Source organism: Corticium candelabrum, chromosome 9, assembly GCF_963422355.1.
Source record: "Corticium candelabrum chromosome 9, ooCorCand1.1, whole genome shotgun sequence".
NCBI lineage: Eukaryota > Metazoa > Porifera > Homoscleromorpha > Homosclerophorida > Plakinidae > Corticium > Corticium candelabrum.
The window spans coordinates 1,996,655-2,012,944 of record NC_085093.1 but is presented as its reverse complement, the minus strand read 5'-3'; the positions used below and the strand labels follow the sequence as shown (position 1 = coordinate 2,012,944).

At 41.3% G+C, this 16,290-nt stretch overlaps 2 protein-coding genes and 1 long non-coding RNA gene across 3 annotated transcripts; all 3 read right to left on the bottom strand.

The window, feature by feature from the left end:
* Positions 1-1,475: 1,475 nt before the first annotated feature.
* On the bottom strand, positions 1,476-3,570 carry LOC134184070 (EF-hand calcium-binding domain-containing protein 4B-like). Its single transcript, XM_062651673.1, has 4 exons — positions 3,433-3,570; positions 3,132-3,350; positions 2,922-3,064; positions 1,476-1,707 (listed from the first exon to the last, which is right to left on the bottom strand). The coding sequence occupies exons 1-4, from the start codon at positions 3,568-3,570 to the stop codon at positions 1,476-1,478; spliced, it is 732 nt and encodes a 243-aa protein (XP_062507657.1).
* Positions 3,571-3,585: 15 nt separating this feature from the next.
* Positions 3,586-4,928, bottom strand: LOC134185031 (uncharacterized). The gene is made up of 3 exons (XR_009970731.1): positions 4,793-4,928; positions 4,087-4,205; positions 3,586-3,697 (listed from the first exon to the last, which is right to left on the bottom strand). It is a non-coding gene; the product is annotated as an uncharacterized LOC134185031 (long non-coding RNA).
* Positions 4,929-11,074: 6,146 nt separating this feature from the next.
* LOC134184069 (uncharacterized) lies at positions 11,075-11,929 on the bottom strand. The gene has a single exon (XM_062651672.1). It carries the CDS (start codon positions 11,906-11,908, stop codon positions 11,075-11,077), a length of 834 nt encoding a protein of 277 aa, XP_062507656.1. The 5' UTR covers positions 11,909-11,929.
* Between the last annotated feature and the right edge of the window lie 4,361 nt (positions 11,930-16,290).

Below are 16,290 nucleotides of genomic sequence, written 5' to 3'. Positions count from 1 at the left end.
GTTTTACAACTAGAAGCTTGAACAAGTCACTATGCTGCCACCAATTTGAGCTAAAATTTGTGAGATTTATTCATAGTCTAGTTAGTTGTTCATTGCCCATTGGGCAAGATATGAGGGCTGACGTGCTACTTCTCCTGTCGGACTGAACTGTTGTGGGCTAAAGTTATTGATCGACGGTTGTTGCAGCCGCCCCGGACTAGGTGATAAAAACGTACTAAAAAGACAAGATAGATCACAAATAAAAGTCCACCGGGTAGTCCAAATGCTACACCATAGAACCAGTTACGAGGACTGTATGTACAGTGAACACTGATGCTCTCATTAGACTGCAAAGTGTCGTTTGTAACGAGTAAAGTAAACTGACTTGATGCATAGTTAAGTGGGAGAGAGCAAGTTGGATTGGCATGACATGTTTTTCCAGACATGGCTGAGACGTTATACATGCAGGCGCGGATCTACCATAAGGCCCGAGGTGCCCGGGCACCAAGGTCCCTAGGGGGTGTGTCACCCATTTCCCGGACGTTCTTCCCGGATGTTTGGCGGCGATGTCTAAGCGGCAGTCAAGTTTAGAGCTCTTCGGGTTTAAAGTACCTCGGTTGGAGGTTGGAGTTGTGAGAGAAGTATCAGTGGTCTCCGCCGCCTAAAGACTTACCTACGGTCAACCATTGGCCAACTCCGCCTTAATGGTCTCGCACTCATGCATTTTCATTATGGTTTAGACATTGACTATGAAGCTATCATTAATGACTTTGCTAGGAAGCATCCTCGTAGAATGGAACTTACAAACCTTATTGATGAAGCATTTTCACAGGATGGCTCTTGCTGATAGTATTCGTTGTCATGAAGTCGTATTGTTCTTCTTTAAATTTAATATTAGCAACAATATCAAGTTCAAATTTCTCATTAATATTAAATTGGGGAGGTTCAAATATCTAATTAATATTAACTTGGGCACTAAACGAAATTGAATGCTGGATCCGCGCCTGACATGGTACGACTAAAGGACAGTGTCAGGCGCGTACCGTGGCATGGGCTAAATGGGCTATAGCCCCCCCCAGTTTTTGTGGGCGTTTCCCATTTTGTCAGCTGAAAACTAGCGTTACGTAGCTTTTTGTAAACGTGCGCGTCTGTTTACAGTCTGGATGTTCGAGGCCGAGCATGCGTGTCTCACACTAGGCTGCAGACATCGGTTTCCGTGATCAAGAGGAAACCGCAGGATGATTTTTCAGTAAATAGGTGCTTGTTTAGTCTGCTCCATACTGTATATATGTATACGAGTAAACGTAATACTTTGTGGTCTGCATTGTTGCTACTAATACAATTTTTGTCAAAGGGGCGTGTCAGTGTTCGGGTATTTCAGCCCCCCCAATTCCAATGGCCACGGTACGCCCCTGACAGTGTCATGTTGACTTCCGAGCTCACTGTCTGTGAGCTCGGAAGTCAACACTGAAGTTTTCACTCACAGTGAGTGTCTGTCATAGTGTGAGGGGTGGAGTATGAGGAAAAACGTAGAGGTTGATATACCCATTATTGCTCTTGTCTTCAATTTGAACACCGTCACAGTAAGTGGTTGATGCTGCAAGTGGAATTTGGTCTTGAGACGTCATGACTTGGTCTTGTGGACCGTAATCACTGAAGCGCAGAATCAGGCTGAAATCAAGGATCAAAATCAAGCCTGTAAGTGAAAGGCTACAAACGAGTGACAAGCTACAAAACAGAAATATAATCAAACATTACAATTTGCAAACTTGATAAACCATAGCAGTGTGCCTAAATTTTAGTTTAAATTATTAAACTTTATTAACTTTTATTTTAAACTTAATAGTAACCACTAAGGCATGAGTGGCGCGTTAATTGTCCTATTCCCTAGTGCGTCCGTGGTTTGAAGTGCAACAGAACAAACTTTCGTGCACGAAACGTTGTTTATGCAGTGTATGAAGCAAATTTGGACACGCAGCTAGTTATGACGTCACATCTTAGTCACGCCCCACTAAGTGTGCTCACTATTTGTGTGTTTGAAGTGGTAAGTGTACCAGTGGTTTTTCCATATTGCTCTTTTTCTGATGGAAGAAGTTATTTGGGAATAGTTTCCATTTGTAAAATATATATATATATATATTAGAAAAATAAAAAATAAAAATGAAAAAATATAAAAATTAAAAATATAAATTTTAAAAATTTTAAAAAAATTAAAAATAACATTAGGAAAAATGTAAAATAAAAAAAATTGAAAAAATTAAAACTATAAAAATTAAAAAAAATTGAAAAAATTAAAAAACAAAGATTAGAAAAAATTATAAAATGTAAAATTAAAAATAATTAGAAAAAATAAAAATTTAAAAAAATAAAAATTAAAAATGTAAAAATAAAAATAATTAGAAATAAAAATTGAAAACATTTAAAACATTGATAAAAATTATAAAATAAAAAATAAAATTATAAAGAATTTAAAATATATATCTACTTATAGACTGATGACGACATTATAATATCAAAACATATTTTCAAAATTTAGATTTACTCAAGTACTCGAGTAAGCCCCCACCCTACTCTGTCCAAGACTGAGATTTCCCCACCTCTTAGTACTTTAGTTAGTGCTAATTGGTGCTTTCCACAGTGACTTTGCTAGATTTGCGTCTGTGGGAATGCTAACATTCATTCATTACCTTGTGCATGCCTGTTGACCACGTGTTGAAGATTTAATAACTCAGATATGTATAGAAGATTAGGTTTCTATACTTTAGGTAGTGGTGGTGGTTCCAAGCTCTAGTATAGCAACATGCTGTTTAAGTTAATAAATAAATCATTTCCGTCAATTAACAACTTTAGGTCTAAATGTTTGAGTAAGACCCCATCCCATACCTTTGACTCTGGCCAGCCATTGGGGTGGGGTAATACTCAAGCATGTACACTGTATTCACCACACCTGTACTATCTTTCTCTTCTGCTCATCTAACTGTCTCCTCGTATCCTCGAGCTCAACGGCTCGTCGCTCAACATCGGCTTTCATGAGCTCTGCCTCGTGAAGCGACTGTTTTCCGATTTCTCGCGCTTCGGCGGCCGACTAAGCAACACACGAGTGAGTAAAGGGTTACTGGGTCTTCACTCTGTGACACACGTGATCAACTGACCGAGTAGAGTTGCTGTAGCTCCTTTGTGTTCTCTTGAAGTTTCAGTCTTGTTTGCTGAAGCGCGTCCTTCTCGTTGTGAAGACTTCGCTTTTCGAGATCGACATGTTTACGGTCGTCGCGTAATCTTTCCAGTTCGTCTCGCACTCGGCTTTGACTCGCCGCCAGATCCTCGGACTGTTGTTGCACTCGTTCGAGTTCGTTCCTCAGTTCTGCCTCCAACTAAACATCAAACACTCAAGTTGTTATATTGGCCGTTGGTCAGTTGGTCAACTGAATGGACAGACGCAGTTGACAGACTCGCCTGTACAGATTTGGTGGCATTTTCTAGTTCGTGGTGATGAGAGAGTCTCTGTGTGACTTGAAGTTGTGAGCGTTCCTTGGCCAGGCCGGAACGTTCAGCATAACATTGGCTCAAAACGACTTGCTGCTCTTTCAGCATCTGTTCCTGCCGATTGTAGTTCTTGTCTCTCTTGTGTGATGTGTTCGGCTGTTGTCACTCGGTCGTGTTCTAATGCTCTCTGCAGGGCTTGTAACCGAGACTCGTCCTGCTGAATTTTCCATCGATCCTACACACACACACACACACACACACACACACACACACACACACACACACACACACACACACACACACACACACACACACACACACACACACACACACACAGACACACACACACACACACACACACACACACACACACACACACACACACACACACACACACACACACACACACACACACACACACACAGACACACACACACACAGAGACACACACACACACACACACACACACACACACACACACACACACACACACACACAGACACACACACACACACACACACACACACACACACACACACACACACACACACACACACACACACACACACACACACACACACTTAGATGAACTGAGTGTCTGTCGGTGTCACCAACTCGTCTTACCTGTTCGATCTGATGGGTTTGCTCTCTCATGTGACTCTCCATCTTGGCCACGAGATTGTGAAGCCTGCTACGCTCCTGCTCACACTCCGACTGCTGCCTTAGAAGCCTTTCTTCGAGACCTAAAACACTATAATTTCAGACGCTACGGCAGGGCATAAGCTTGGCTTCCTACAGACAGACAGACAGATGAACAAAGACAGACAGACAGACAAATAGACAGACATACAGTGAACAAACAGACAGAGAGACAGACAGACAGACAGACAGATGAACAAATAGGCAGACAGATGAACAAACAGACAAGTAGACGAACAAACAGACAGACAAATAGACAGATAGACAAATAGACAGATAGACAAATAGACAGATAGACAAATAGACAAACAAATAGACAGACAAATCAACAAATAGACGGACAAGCATACAGACAAACATACAGACAAATAGACAGACAGACAGTGAACAAACAGACAGACAGACAGATGAACAAACAGACAAATAGACAGACAGATGAACAAATAGACAGACAGTGAACAAACAGACAGACAGACAGACAGACAAATTGACAAACAAATAGACAGACAGATGAACAAATAGACAGACAAACAAACAGACAAATAGACAGATGTATCCTGACTGCACGTTAGCTAATTGTTATAGGAAATGTGGATGGATGCGAACGTGTGTGCACGAACTTGACTGCTACCTTGTAGCTGTTGCTCTCTGATTCTGAGCGCCTGCTCTCGTTGTTGGTGTCCAACGTAGTGAGACACATCGACTCGTTGCTGCAGCTCGCTCACGTGCTGCGTCGACTGATGCACTTGCGATATGAGCTCTTGTAGAGATCTGACAAGAGCAAACGATGAGTAAACATCACTACTCTCTGACTCACACACACACACACACACAGTGACACACACACACACACACACACACACACACACACACGCACGCACGCACGCACGCACGCACGCGCGCACACACACACACACACACACACACACACACACACACACACACACACACACACACACATGAACAACACGTACCTTGATTCTTGTCTTTCAAATGATTCTTCGATAGACTTGATTCGGGAACTAAGAGAGCAATAGTAAACGGGTGAGAGGTGACTGTCAATGAAGGGAGACGCAACAGTGTGTGCATCTAATGGGTGAATCAAATGGCAACAATCGTTTCCAGTACACATCATTGACACCATCCCATTACGCTGTACTAACTTACAACACCATTCAGTGTATTTGTTGGTTAAAGAAATGTGTAAGTCGTTGCAGTATCAGTGGCTTAAATTTTGTTCTCGTTTTTTGGTTTTCTTTGTTGCCCACTGATGCTCGTTTCTTGCCGACGTAAACGAGGTGATTGTATTGAGTGTTGTAGTAACTCAAAGTCATATTGTTGTTAATTAATTAAACAATTGAGACAAGTGGCCGTCATTCAGCCACCCAACCAACACAAACAGGCGAGCATCTGGACATGTAGACAGACACGACAGACAGACAAACAGACAGACAAACAGACATGACAACCAGACATGACAAACAGACAGACAGACACACAGACAGACACACAAACAGACAGATAGACACAGAGACAGACAACAAACAGACAGACAGACAACGAACAAACAGACAGACACACAAACAGACAACAAACAGACAGACAGACACAAAAAGACAACAAACACACAAACAGACAGACACACAAACAGACGACAAACAGACAGACACACAAACAGACGACAAACACAGAGACACACAACCAAACAGACAGACACAAAACAGACAGACAGACAAACGGAACAGACAGATAGACAGGACAGACAACAAAACATACAGACAGCACAGACAGTCACACACAAACAGACAACAAACAGACAGGCACACAGAAAAGTTTTAGTTTACCTGAAAACAAATAACCTAGTTAGGGTTAATAACCTAGTTAGGGTTAGGGTAGTAGGACCCATTTTGGGGCAAATGAATTTCTGAGGTCAAATTGATTTTTTCCGATAAAATTAAGTACACGAAGTCATCTCCGTCCAAGAAAACTGTACTCCAAAATTTAAATTTTTTAAATTAAATTAAACCGTGTAAGGGCACAACTTTTAATTAGGCGTTCCCCAAAAGTATAAACTGGAAGTTGTGTTGATTCAATTAGTAACAGTGATTGTTTTGTTTTGTAATTCTGAAAAACAACAAAAATGGTTTTGGTTTCTGTACACGTGGTAGCATTAATTAAATACTCAGAACAGGGATTTTTGGGTGTTTTGGCATCAGTATACAGAGGATACATGTCTGGAAACATTCTATGTGTGTGGTATTGTAAGTAAATCAAGTATTTATAATTTTCAGAGCTATGAACATGGAGTCGTTAATTAAAGTGTGTGGATGAGTGACATTTTGCCATGCACATTTATGGTTATACTTTCAGGGAGTTTGTTCAGGACACAAAGCAAGATTCATCCAGTGACAGTGACTTGTTGGTAAAGTGACATCTATAGAGTCACGATGTCCACATTGTTTTCTAGCTCACGATCATATGTGCTTTCTGATTAAAGAGCCCATTTGAAACAACGGCTAGTGAACATTCTCAATCTGTCGTTCAACCTGTTTGTTTATCAAACAACTCAAACAACTCTCAAGTGGTGACAATAATAATTAATATATTCTATTCACAACTTTGGCATGCTGTTCTCTACTGATCAAAACTGTGCAACATTACTTTTTGTGGTTAGGAGTTTATTGATTTGACACAAGAATCCGGGAAGTGCTCTGACTTGGATGAGGTAAGCTAGTTTTTGTTGAACAGGGACATCTGTGTCCCTTTACTTTACTTAATTTGCGTGTTGTTAGCAGTTGGACAATGTGAACTGTACTTAGCCTTTGCTTGCTATTGTATCTAACTTCATTTATGAAAATATACTACCATTGACAGACAGACAGACAGACAGACAGACAACAGATAAACAGCCAAACAGGACACACACACACACACACACACACACACACACACACACACACACACACACACACACACACACACACACACACACACACACACACACACACACGAGTCAGAATTGAATAGTGCTAAGGTAAGAAACATGTATTGGCAGACAGAGCAAACACGTGCAGACATGCAAGTGTATTATGTACATGCATGCATTAGAAATCATAGACACTGACCTCGTAACCGTTTCTAAATTTCCCAGCTCTTACTTGTGCCTGTCCGTCGCAGCTGTCAGCGCATCCTGAAGTTGCTTCTTTGCCACTTCGGCAATGTGTATCTATCACAAGTTACAAACAAATGTAAACAAATGAAAACAAATGAAAACAAATGAAAACAAAAGTAAACAAACATAAACACAAATGAACACAAATGTAAACAAATGTAAACAAATGTAAGCAAACATAAACAAACATAAACACACACAACAAATATAAACAAACATAAACAAATGAAAACAAATGAAAACAAAAGTAAACAAACATAAACACAAATGAACACAAATGTAAACAAATGTAAACAAATGTAAACAAATGTAAACAAATGTAAGCAGAGATAAGCAAACATAAACACACACAACAAATGTAAACAAACATAAACAAATGTAAACAAATGTAAACAATTGTAAAAATGTAAACAAACGTAGGCAAACGTAAACAAACGTAAACAAATGTAAAAATGTAAACAAATGTAAACAAATATAAAAATACTTAATTAAACGACAATTTTGCCAAATTGTCGTTTTTGATCGCAAAAAAATAATAGTCATCGTTGGATCCGACATCAATGGAAGCGAAACCATTTGTGCCATTCGAACATGGACCAGAATAACGGTTGTGAAAAACGAAGTAACCATCATATTCATGCTCTCAAAACTGGAAATTGTTGTTACCCCTGATCACGTACAACGATATACTTGGCTGAGCACATAGCTCAACATTGACTTGAGATTGCTGACTCATGTAGAAATAACTGTAACTATAAGCGTTTGGAGCGATTGTCAAGTCTTCAGTCACATCGAATGTTTGCCAAAGAGTGAGAGGTGGAGTGTGTGGAAAGACGTGGAGGTACATGAAACCATAATTGTCTTCGTTTTCGACTTGAACACTGTCACAGAAGATTGTTGATAATGGGTCAACAGGAATTTGATCTTGGTAAGTACTCTTGTACATGTCTTCTACTGGAGCATACGAAACGAATCGGATGACCACAGCAGAAACAGTAATACTAATTAGAGCCAAAAAAATGCAAAAGCGGTCGCTACAAAACAGAGACAATGGTCAAACGGCACGTTAAAATCAAGATAGCACGTTAATTTATTGGGCATTATACAGTTTAACGAATTGAGAGTCGACTGTTTTGTCAACTCGTCACCTAGTGTAACTTGTAATTGTCTGAAGAATGAATTTAAAAAGTGCATGGTTGCAGCTCCGGGAAGCTATAGCGCGCGCGCGCGCGCACACACACACACACACACACACACACACACACACACACACACACACACACACACACACACACGCACGCACACACACACACACGTACGCACGCACACGTACGCACGCACACGCACACACGCGCGCGCGCGCACGCACACACCCACACGCACGCACGCACGCTCGCACATCGGCCACACTAGATAGTAACCTACTATAGTCAGACCTTTCCCCGTTCTCATACTTTTGGCCAGAAAGGTTCTAGGGAACTGCCTTGAGTTAGCACTCCTAGAGCTAGTAGTCCCACCGCATTCAGGTAGGCTAAATAGATGTATAATGCTCTCTGATGAACTATCTGAATAACGCTATCAAACGTCAAGACGGTTACTAGTACGTTCAGACCCCTCCAACGCGGCAAACGCTTCAGGGTCGACCCCTTGAAAGGGGACCTGGCATCCAATGTTTGCATTGCAACGTCACCGTCGCGATCGCGTGTTGATTTTCGCGGAGATCGGACGCAAACCGTAGCCGCGGCGGCTGTTTGTTACAGCGTGATGCAACGACACTAGCTAAAAGACGCCATTATCTTTAGATAAACAGAACTAAAAAATAACAAACTCGAATTATCCAACAGTTATATACAAGCAAGCACACAACGCTCTCTAGGTAATGAATGACTTGCGTGAGTAGATTGTAAAGCTAGGTACACGAAATGGGCGCGTGTTGACAAGTATTGTAGATTTGTGTCTCTGTGGAGTTTTAACCGATTAATTAATTAAATAACAAATACATACGGTTACGCCCTTGTTGAACTGTCTAGCTAGAGGACCATTGCGTATCAAACTGACACATACACCTACTGTACTGGAAGCACACTTACCAGAGACAGCAGCGTGCGATTGTTACACATTCTCTACTACATTTCCCGAAACACTTCCCTAGGTAGTAGACAGCTTGTCTGTTGGAACGACGGTTGCGTCCGCCGCCGCTGCCGTCTTCCTCATACCGCATTCTGAGAAAGCAGTTTTGCGAGCTCAGCGTGTGAAGCAGCAAGAACTCGTGACTGTAGTGGTCACGCGCAACAGCTCACGTACATGCATGCAGATTTACGCGTTTCTGGTCGCAAGTTCGGAAATCTGGTCGCTAGTAGAATGCAAAAGTGACGTCATCCAGATATTTTTATTTAGCACTACATGCAGTTTACAAGCAGTGCCTTTTTATTTACCTCTAAGCTAGGTAGCTCTAGTTTTGGGACTGCCATCATTGACTTGTCTAGCACGTCATCTAGCTAAACAAAAAATAAAAGTATGAAATACTTTGTCACGTGACCTGCCAAATTGAAAACTAAGTTTATTCGAGGGTTATCTATACAAACCTAGTCTCGCGTAGCCAGACCCTTTTCCAGCGTCGCGAAAATATGACGCGGAAAAAGAGTCTGGCTACGCGAGACTAGCAAAAACCTGGTTTATAGCTCGATAGTATCTAGAAAACAGTGCAATGTAGGGATGATGTATTGCTTATCGATCTCTAAGAGTGAATTCATGAAAGATGTCACAACACACCTACATAGTCAACCCTACATCTTTCTCATTGTTTCTAATACTTTGAGTAGTACGGACAATTGTTATAGTCAATCAATTAATTAACAAGACGGTGCAAGAATCTATCAATAATTAACAAGCGTATATACAGGTTAGGGCGGGGTGCTAGACGTGAACTAAGTTCAACTGTTGGAGATGGCATTGTGACGTGAAGAGGCTCCATTAAATATAATGGCGCCATTTTGAAATAGTTTTAAAATCTGTTGCCAACCAAAATTATTAGCTTTGGCTTTAGTACTGTACTTTCCTCGGTTTACCCTTATGGTAATTAACTAATTAACATAGAGGTCAACCTGCTATTTCTCATCGAAAGCTATCTCTAGCGCTAATTGACGTTATAGTACTTCTATCTAGACGTCTGCATAAATGTCACCTGGCAGGGGCGTAACACGTGGCTTTCTAAATAGACATTACTCGAGCGCATGTAACTTTTTACGCTAATAGTCTTGCAGCTGTTAGGTGTGTGCATGTGTGTGTGTGTGTGCGTGTGTGTGTGTGTGTGTGTGTGTGTGTGTGTGTGTGTGTGTGTGTGTGTGTCGGTCTGTCTGTCTGTCTGTCTGTGTGTGTGTGTCGGTCTGTCTGTCTGTCTGTCTGTCTGTCTGTCTGTCTGTCTGTCTGTCTGTCTGTCTGTCTGTCTGTCTGTCTGTCTGTCTGTCTGTCTGTCTGTCTGTGTCTGTGTGTGTGGTAACAATCGTTGCTTTTAGTTAATTACCATGTGATGCATTTTATTGCTTTAGCTTATTATGCAGATTTAAATGTAAAGTACAGACACAATACATGCGCGTACATTCCATGTTAATCAAACATACACACTACAGTCTAGAATACATTGTCATAACTACGATGAACGTTTTACAACTAGAAGCTTGAAAAAGTCACTATGCTGCCACCAATTTGAGCCAAAATTTGTGAGTTTCATTTATAGTCTAGTTAGTTGTTCATTGCCCATTGGACAAGATATGAGGGCTGACGTGCTACTTCTCCTGTCGGACTGAAATGCTGTGACCTAATAGTTACTAATCGACGGCGGTTGCAGTCGCCCCGGACTAGGTGATAAAAACGTACCAAAGAGACAAGAAAGATCACAAATAAAAGTCCAGCAGGTAGTCCAAATGCTACGCCATAGAACCAGTTACGAGGAATACATGTCAAGTGAACAGTGATGCTCTCACTAGACTGCAAAGTGTCGTTTGTAACGAGTAAAGTAAATTGACTTGATGCATAGTTAAGTGGGAGAGAGCAAGTTGGATTGGCATGACATGTTTTTCCAGACATGGCTGAGATGTTGTACATGGTACGATTGAAGGACAGTGTCATGTTGACTTTCGAGCTCACAGACTTGTCGCCTTTGAACAAAAAGTAGTATTCATCTCTAGAACTTACTCGAATGGATTTGAGACCATTTGTGCCATTCAAACATACACCAGAATATTGGTTGTGATAAAAGGTGTCATATGAGTCGTCGTCCTCGTAGCCATCAAAATTGTCTTTTCCTTTGAACACATACAAGGATATACTTGGCTCAGCACATAATGATAAATTAAGTTGAGAGCCTCGATTCATGTAGTAAGACCAGTAGATACTTTTACCCTTTGGAGCAATTGTAAAGTTTTCACTCACAGTGAGTGTCTGCCATAGTGTGAGGGGTGGAGTATGAGGAAAAACGTAGAGGTTAATAAACCCATTATTGCTCTTGTCTTCAATTTGAACACCGTCACAGAAGATGGTTGATGCTGCAAGTGGAATTTGGTCTTGAGACGTCATGACTTGGTCTTGTGGACGGTAATCACTGAAGCGCAGTAATAGGCTGAACGTAAAGATCACAATGAAGCCTGTAAGTGGAAGGCTACAAACGAGTGACCAGCTACAAACAGAAATATAATCAAACGTTACAATTTGCAAACTTGATAAACCATAGCAGTGTGCCTAAATTTTTAGTTTAAATTATTAAACTTTATTAACTTTTATTTTAAACTTTAATTAGTAACCACTAAGGCATGAGTGGTGCGTTAATTGTCCTAGTCCCTAGTGCGTACGTGGTCTGAAGTGCAACAGAACAAACTTTCGTGCACAAAACGTTGTCTAGGCAGTGTATGAAGCAAATTTGGACACACAACTAGTTATGACGTCACACCTTGGTGACGCCCCACTAAGTGTGCTCACTATTTGTGTGTTTGAAGTGGTAAGTGTACCAGATATCTTTCCTTTTTTGTCTTTTACTGATGGAAGAAGTTATTTGGGAATAGTTTCCGTCATAGCGGTAGCCCCCTTGACCATTGTCGCCACGCTGTACGTTTCCGGGACCATCAGCCATCTGAAAGTACTAGACCACAATAATGTCCCGCCACGTACTGATTTGCAGACTCTGATCAGCGCATGACTCACCAGCCGTCTAGTCTTGTGACGTCGAGATTATTGTCTGGCAGCTTTGACAAACGCAAGTTAGGGAACTTATAGAAAGGGAAACTGAAAGGGGACTCCTAAGAAGGGGGAACTTTTTCAGCATCATAGATAGGCGGGACATATCTAGACCAGAAACCTCATCACTTCACTACAAAATGTTTTATTCTGTTCTAATTAGACTAAACGATTTTATAATTATGCAAGGTGTACGTACGTGCACAAAACTATTAGATACGATTTGCGCATGCGCAAGTATTGCTGAGTGTGCTCCACGTGAACGGTCAGTTTCCAGAGTTCGGATCCGGCTCTCTGACATGTATTATTTTTCCACCATCACCTCTCGAAACGTACACTCACAGACGGTCTTTTTCCTCATCTGCGGCGAGAGAGAGCAACGTAGGATCACTCAACTTCGATCTGGAACTCTGCTGGGCGACGAGAAATCGTCGCGACCCTTTACGTCTGGTTATTTTTGCGTACATGCCAGCGAATTTGAATGCAGCGGTCAGATCTGTGAGGTCTGCGCAGAGAAGTGACGCGAGCCCGTTAGAATCCGAAGTCCCGGATACTGGCCTGTGGAGAGAATTGCTGCTCTCGTATGGCGCACTGCGTACGAGTTTGAACATACATTTGTGAGTTTTCTTTACATCTCAGTGGTTTCTTGAACGTCTAGATCCGAATCATCTATTACATCCTTTTTGGAATTGGATGTCTAGAGCAGTGGTGATGAGTCGTCAGTAGATTTTTGCCTACAACATTTGATACAGATCACAATGACCATCACAAACAAATTGAAGACGGCAGTACAAACTCTACATCATAGAACCAGTTGTGAGGGCTACATGGCGAGTAACTATTGAACTGGTTATTGGAATAAATAGTGCCGTTTGTAACTATCAAAAAGTAAACTGACTTGATGCAAAACTAAGAGAAAGTGAGCAGTTGGATTGATATGAAATGCTTTCCAGACATAACTGAGATGTTGTACATGGTACGATAATAGCCGGTGTCGTGTTGATGTCTGTCTTATTCATTCTTGATCATATTCTGTATTGGTCTCATCTCTGAAACTGTACATGTGTAGCAAATAAAACAATTTTTGAATCAATTGAGGCGTAAGAGATACTTATAGCGACGTGTGGTTGTGACAGAGCCGACCATACCTCTTCAGTGCTCAAAATTACTGCCGGTCATCGGTCAATGGCCGATCATATTTGGATAATGACCGGTGATAGTTGCTAATTACCGGTCAAGGTGACCGGTCAACTTTTGTAGGTCATTAATTAGTGATGAGAAGAGCTATCCCAGCTCTATGAAGAGCCAATTAAGTGTATAGCTAGTCTACATAGCTATGTGATATTATATGTTAGCTATGTACATCATTTAGCACCATCTATTTAGTCTCTGTTCATGTGTTGGCCTCTGAATTTGTACTCTACAATCTATAGCACCGCCCAACTTTTACCTTATTTGTCAGGCCTCAATCATGTCTGCATGAGAGGGACAGCCCTGCATGTTTATCTAAGTCTTGTGAGAGGACCGTTTAGCTATTGTTGTGTTACTATGAAATGCCATAACATCTCTCGTGAATTATGATACAATCAGTTAAGTGGTCATGCTGTGTAAAGATTTGCTGTGGTACATGGAACGTGAGTACTTAATGACGTTAATTATGGTATACTAACATCTGTTGAAACTTCCGCGTTGCTTTTTGCCTTTCAATTCATTGTTAGAGCGTTATGTCTCTGGACCCAGTTGCGCAGTTTCTTTACCCAAATGATGCTCCGGTGACCCATAAGCCTGTGTGTGTGGGAGCTGATGGCAATTGCTTTTTTCGGGCTGTTGCAATGTCCTTGACAGGAAAGGAAGAAAATCACAAGCAACTCCGTCAGCAAGTTGCAGAACAGCTCTGCAACAAGCCACAGGCAATTGCAGCTGCTTTGATTGAAAAATCTTCGTCTTGTCCAGGTGTGAATCCTTCTTCACTCATTGCCACGTTTCTTTCTGATGAGAGTTACAGCGTGTTCAAAGCCGCAAAGGAAGTGGGAAAGGGCACTGAGGACAGTCTAGCTTTAGCTGTGGTGAAGGAGGGCAATGAGACAAAGAAATTTGGAAGTTGGTGTGGGATGGTGCAAGTCTATGGTGCAGCTGCAGCAATTGGTTGTTCCATCAACATGCACTACCCTGAGGTTAACCAACGTATCCGCCCCTTTATGAATACCATTGTACAACCTTTGGAATCTGCAACAAGTCAAAATAATGATATTCATATCATGTGGTCTAGCACAACTCAGCCAGCAACTCTTAAGGGAAATGTTCAACTCAATCACTTTGTGCCTTTGCTACCCAGATCAGCCACTAATCTCAGTTACCATGCCGAAAGTGACATTCCTGCCTCTGATTGCTGTGATGAGTCTGACTCTGACAAACTTGAATCTACCTTTGGCTTCAGTGATGATGAGAATGCCAGTGAATTTGTTGTAATGAAAACCCTTAGAAAATCAAGAAAGTCAAAGAGAATTGAACCAAAGTCATGGTCATTGTCTGGATTCCAACCTAAGAGCCCAAGGGTTTGTGCAATACCTTCGAACATGGATATTACAGTAGAAACTATGCATGAAGATTCTGGCATACCTGTTGACTCACACCACACTGCAGCCCAAGAAAGTCAAAATGGTGACAAGCCTGCATATGGCAATGCTTCTCGTACAACTCAACGTGCTATGGCTGCCACTGCTACTAAGCCAAAGGGTTCTGAAAGCAAGTCTTCCAAGATCAAGCAAACTCTTGATTCCTGGTTATTAAGTAACAAGAACAAACATGTACAGAAAGACCAAAGGGAGATTACAAATAGTCATCCGATTACAACCATTCCAGAGCTTGCAAAAACACCAGTACGTCAAAATGTGTCATCAACCACATGCAGACGTCATATATCAAAAGAAACATTTATGGGGTGGAAAAGAAGCCATGAAGCTGATTATCAAACTATGTCATGGCTTAAATGTGAAGTGATGAAAGATAATCCTTCAATGGTTGATATTTTGTGGTGTGAGGTGTGTCGAACATACCAATCTAAGGTATGTGGCACTAAGCATTTCTCCAGAACGTGGATTGATGGGTCAAGAAATCACAGAACCAACAATGTCATTGATCATGCTGGGAGTGCTCAGCATCAAGCTGCAATGTCCTACAAGCGAAAAGAAACAGCAAGAGAGAGGAGAGAGCCAGTGACGGATTACAGTGAGATTGCCAGAAGTTTTAAGATGAAGCCGGAGACCAAAGCAAGGATGATGAAGAAATTTGAAATATGTTATTTTCTGGCAAAAGAAAACTTTCCATTTGTAAAATATCCATCTATCTGTGCTCTTGAAAAACGACATGGTGTTGAGCTGGGAGAGGCATATTCAACTGATGTAGCAGCTAGTCACTTTGTGCATTATATTGCTGAAAGTCAGCGACAGCATTTCAAACAAACAGTGGCATCACCTTTCTTCAGCATCTTGATGGATAGTTCAGCTGACAAAGGAAAAGTGGAGAATGAGTTGTTTGCAATCATCTATTCTGAGAGTGATCACACCTCTGAAAAGCTAATAACTCGAAGTCGATACTTCAAAGTACTGGAACCGTCTAAGGCTGATTCTGCTGGACTCTTCGATTGCCTACAAGAAGCTCTGAAAGATATGGGTATAAGAGATTTGATGAATCCAGAAAATGTGCTGCAAGTCAAAAATTTGTCAATT

Excerpts from the sequence above, each read along its gene's own strand:
- LOC134184070 (XM_062651673.1), bottom strand. The coding sequence starts at position 3,570 with ATGCTGAAAGAGCAGCAAGTCGTTTTGAGCCAATGTTATGCTGAACGT. Across the intron at positions 3,351-3,432 it reads ATGCCACCAAATCTGTACAG|TTGGAGGCAGAACTGAGGAA; the intron begins GCGAGTCTGTCA and ends TTTGATGTTTAG. Across the intron at positions 3,065-3,131 it reads AGCTACAGCAACTCTACTCG|TCGGCCGCCGAAGCGCGAGA; the intron begins GTCAGTTGATCA and ends TGTGTTGCTTAG.
- LOC134184069 (XM_062651672.1), bottom strand. The coding sequence starts at position 11,908 with ATGACGTCTCAAGACCAAATTCCACTTGCAGCATCAACCATCTTCTGT.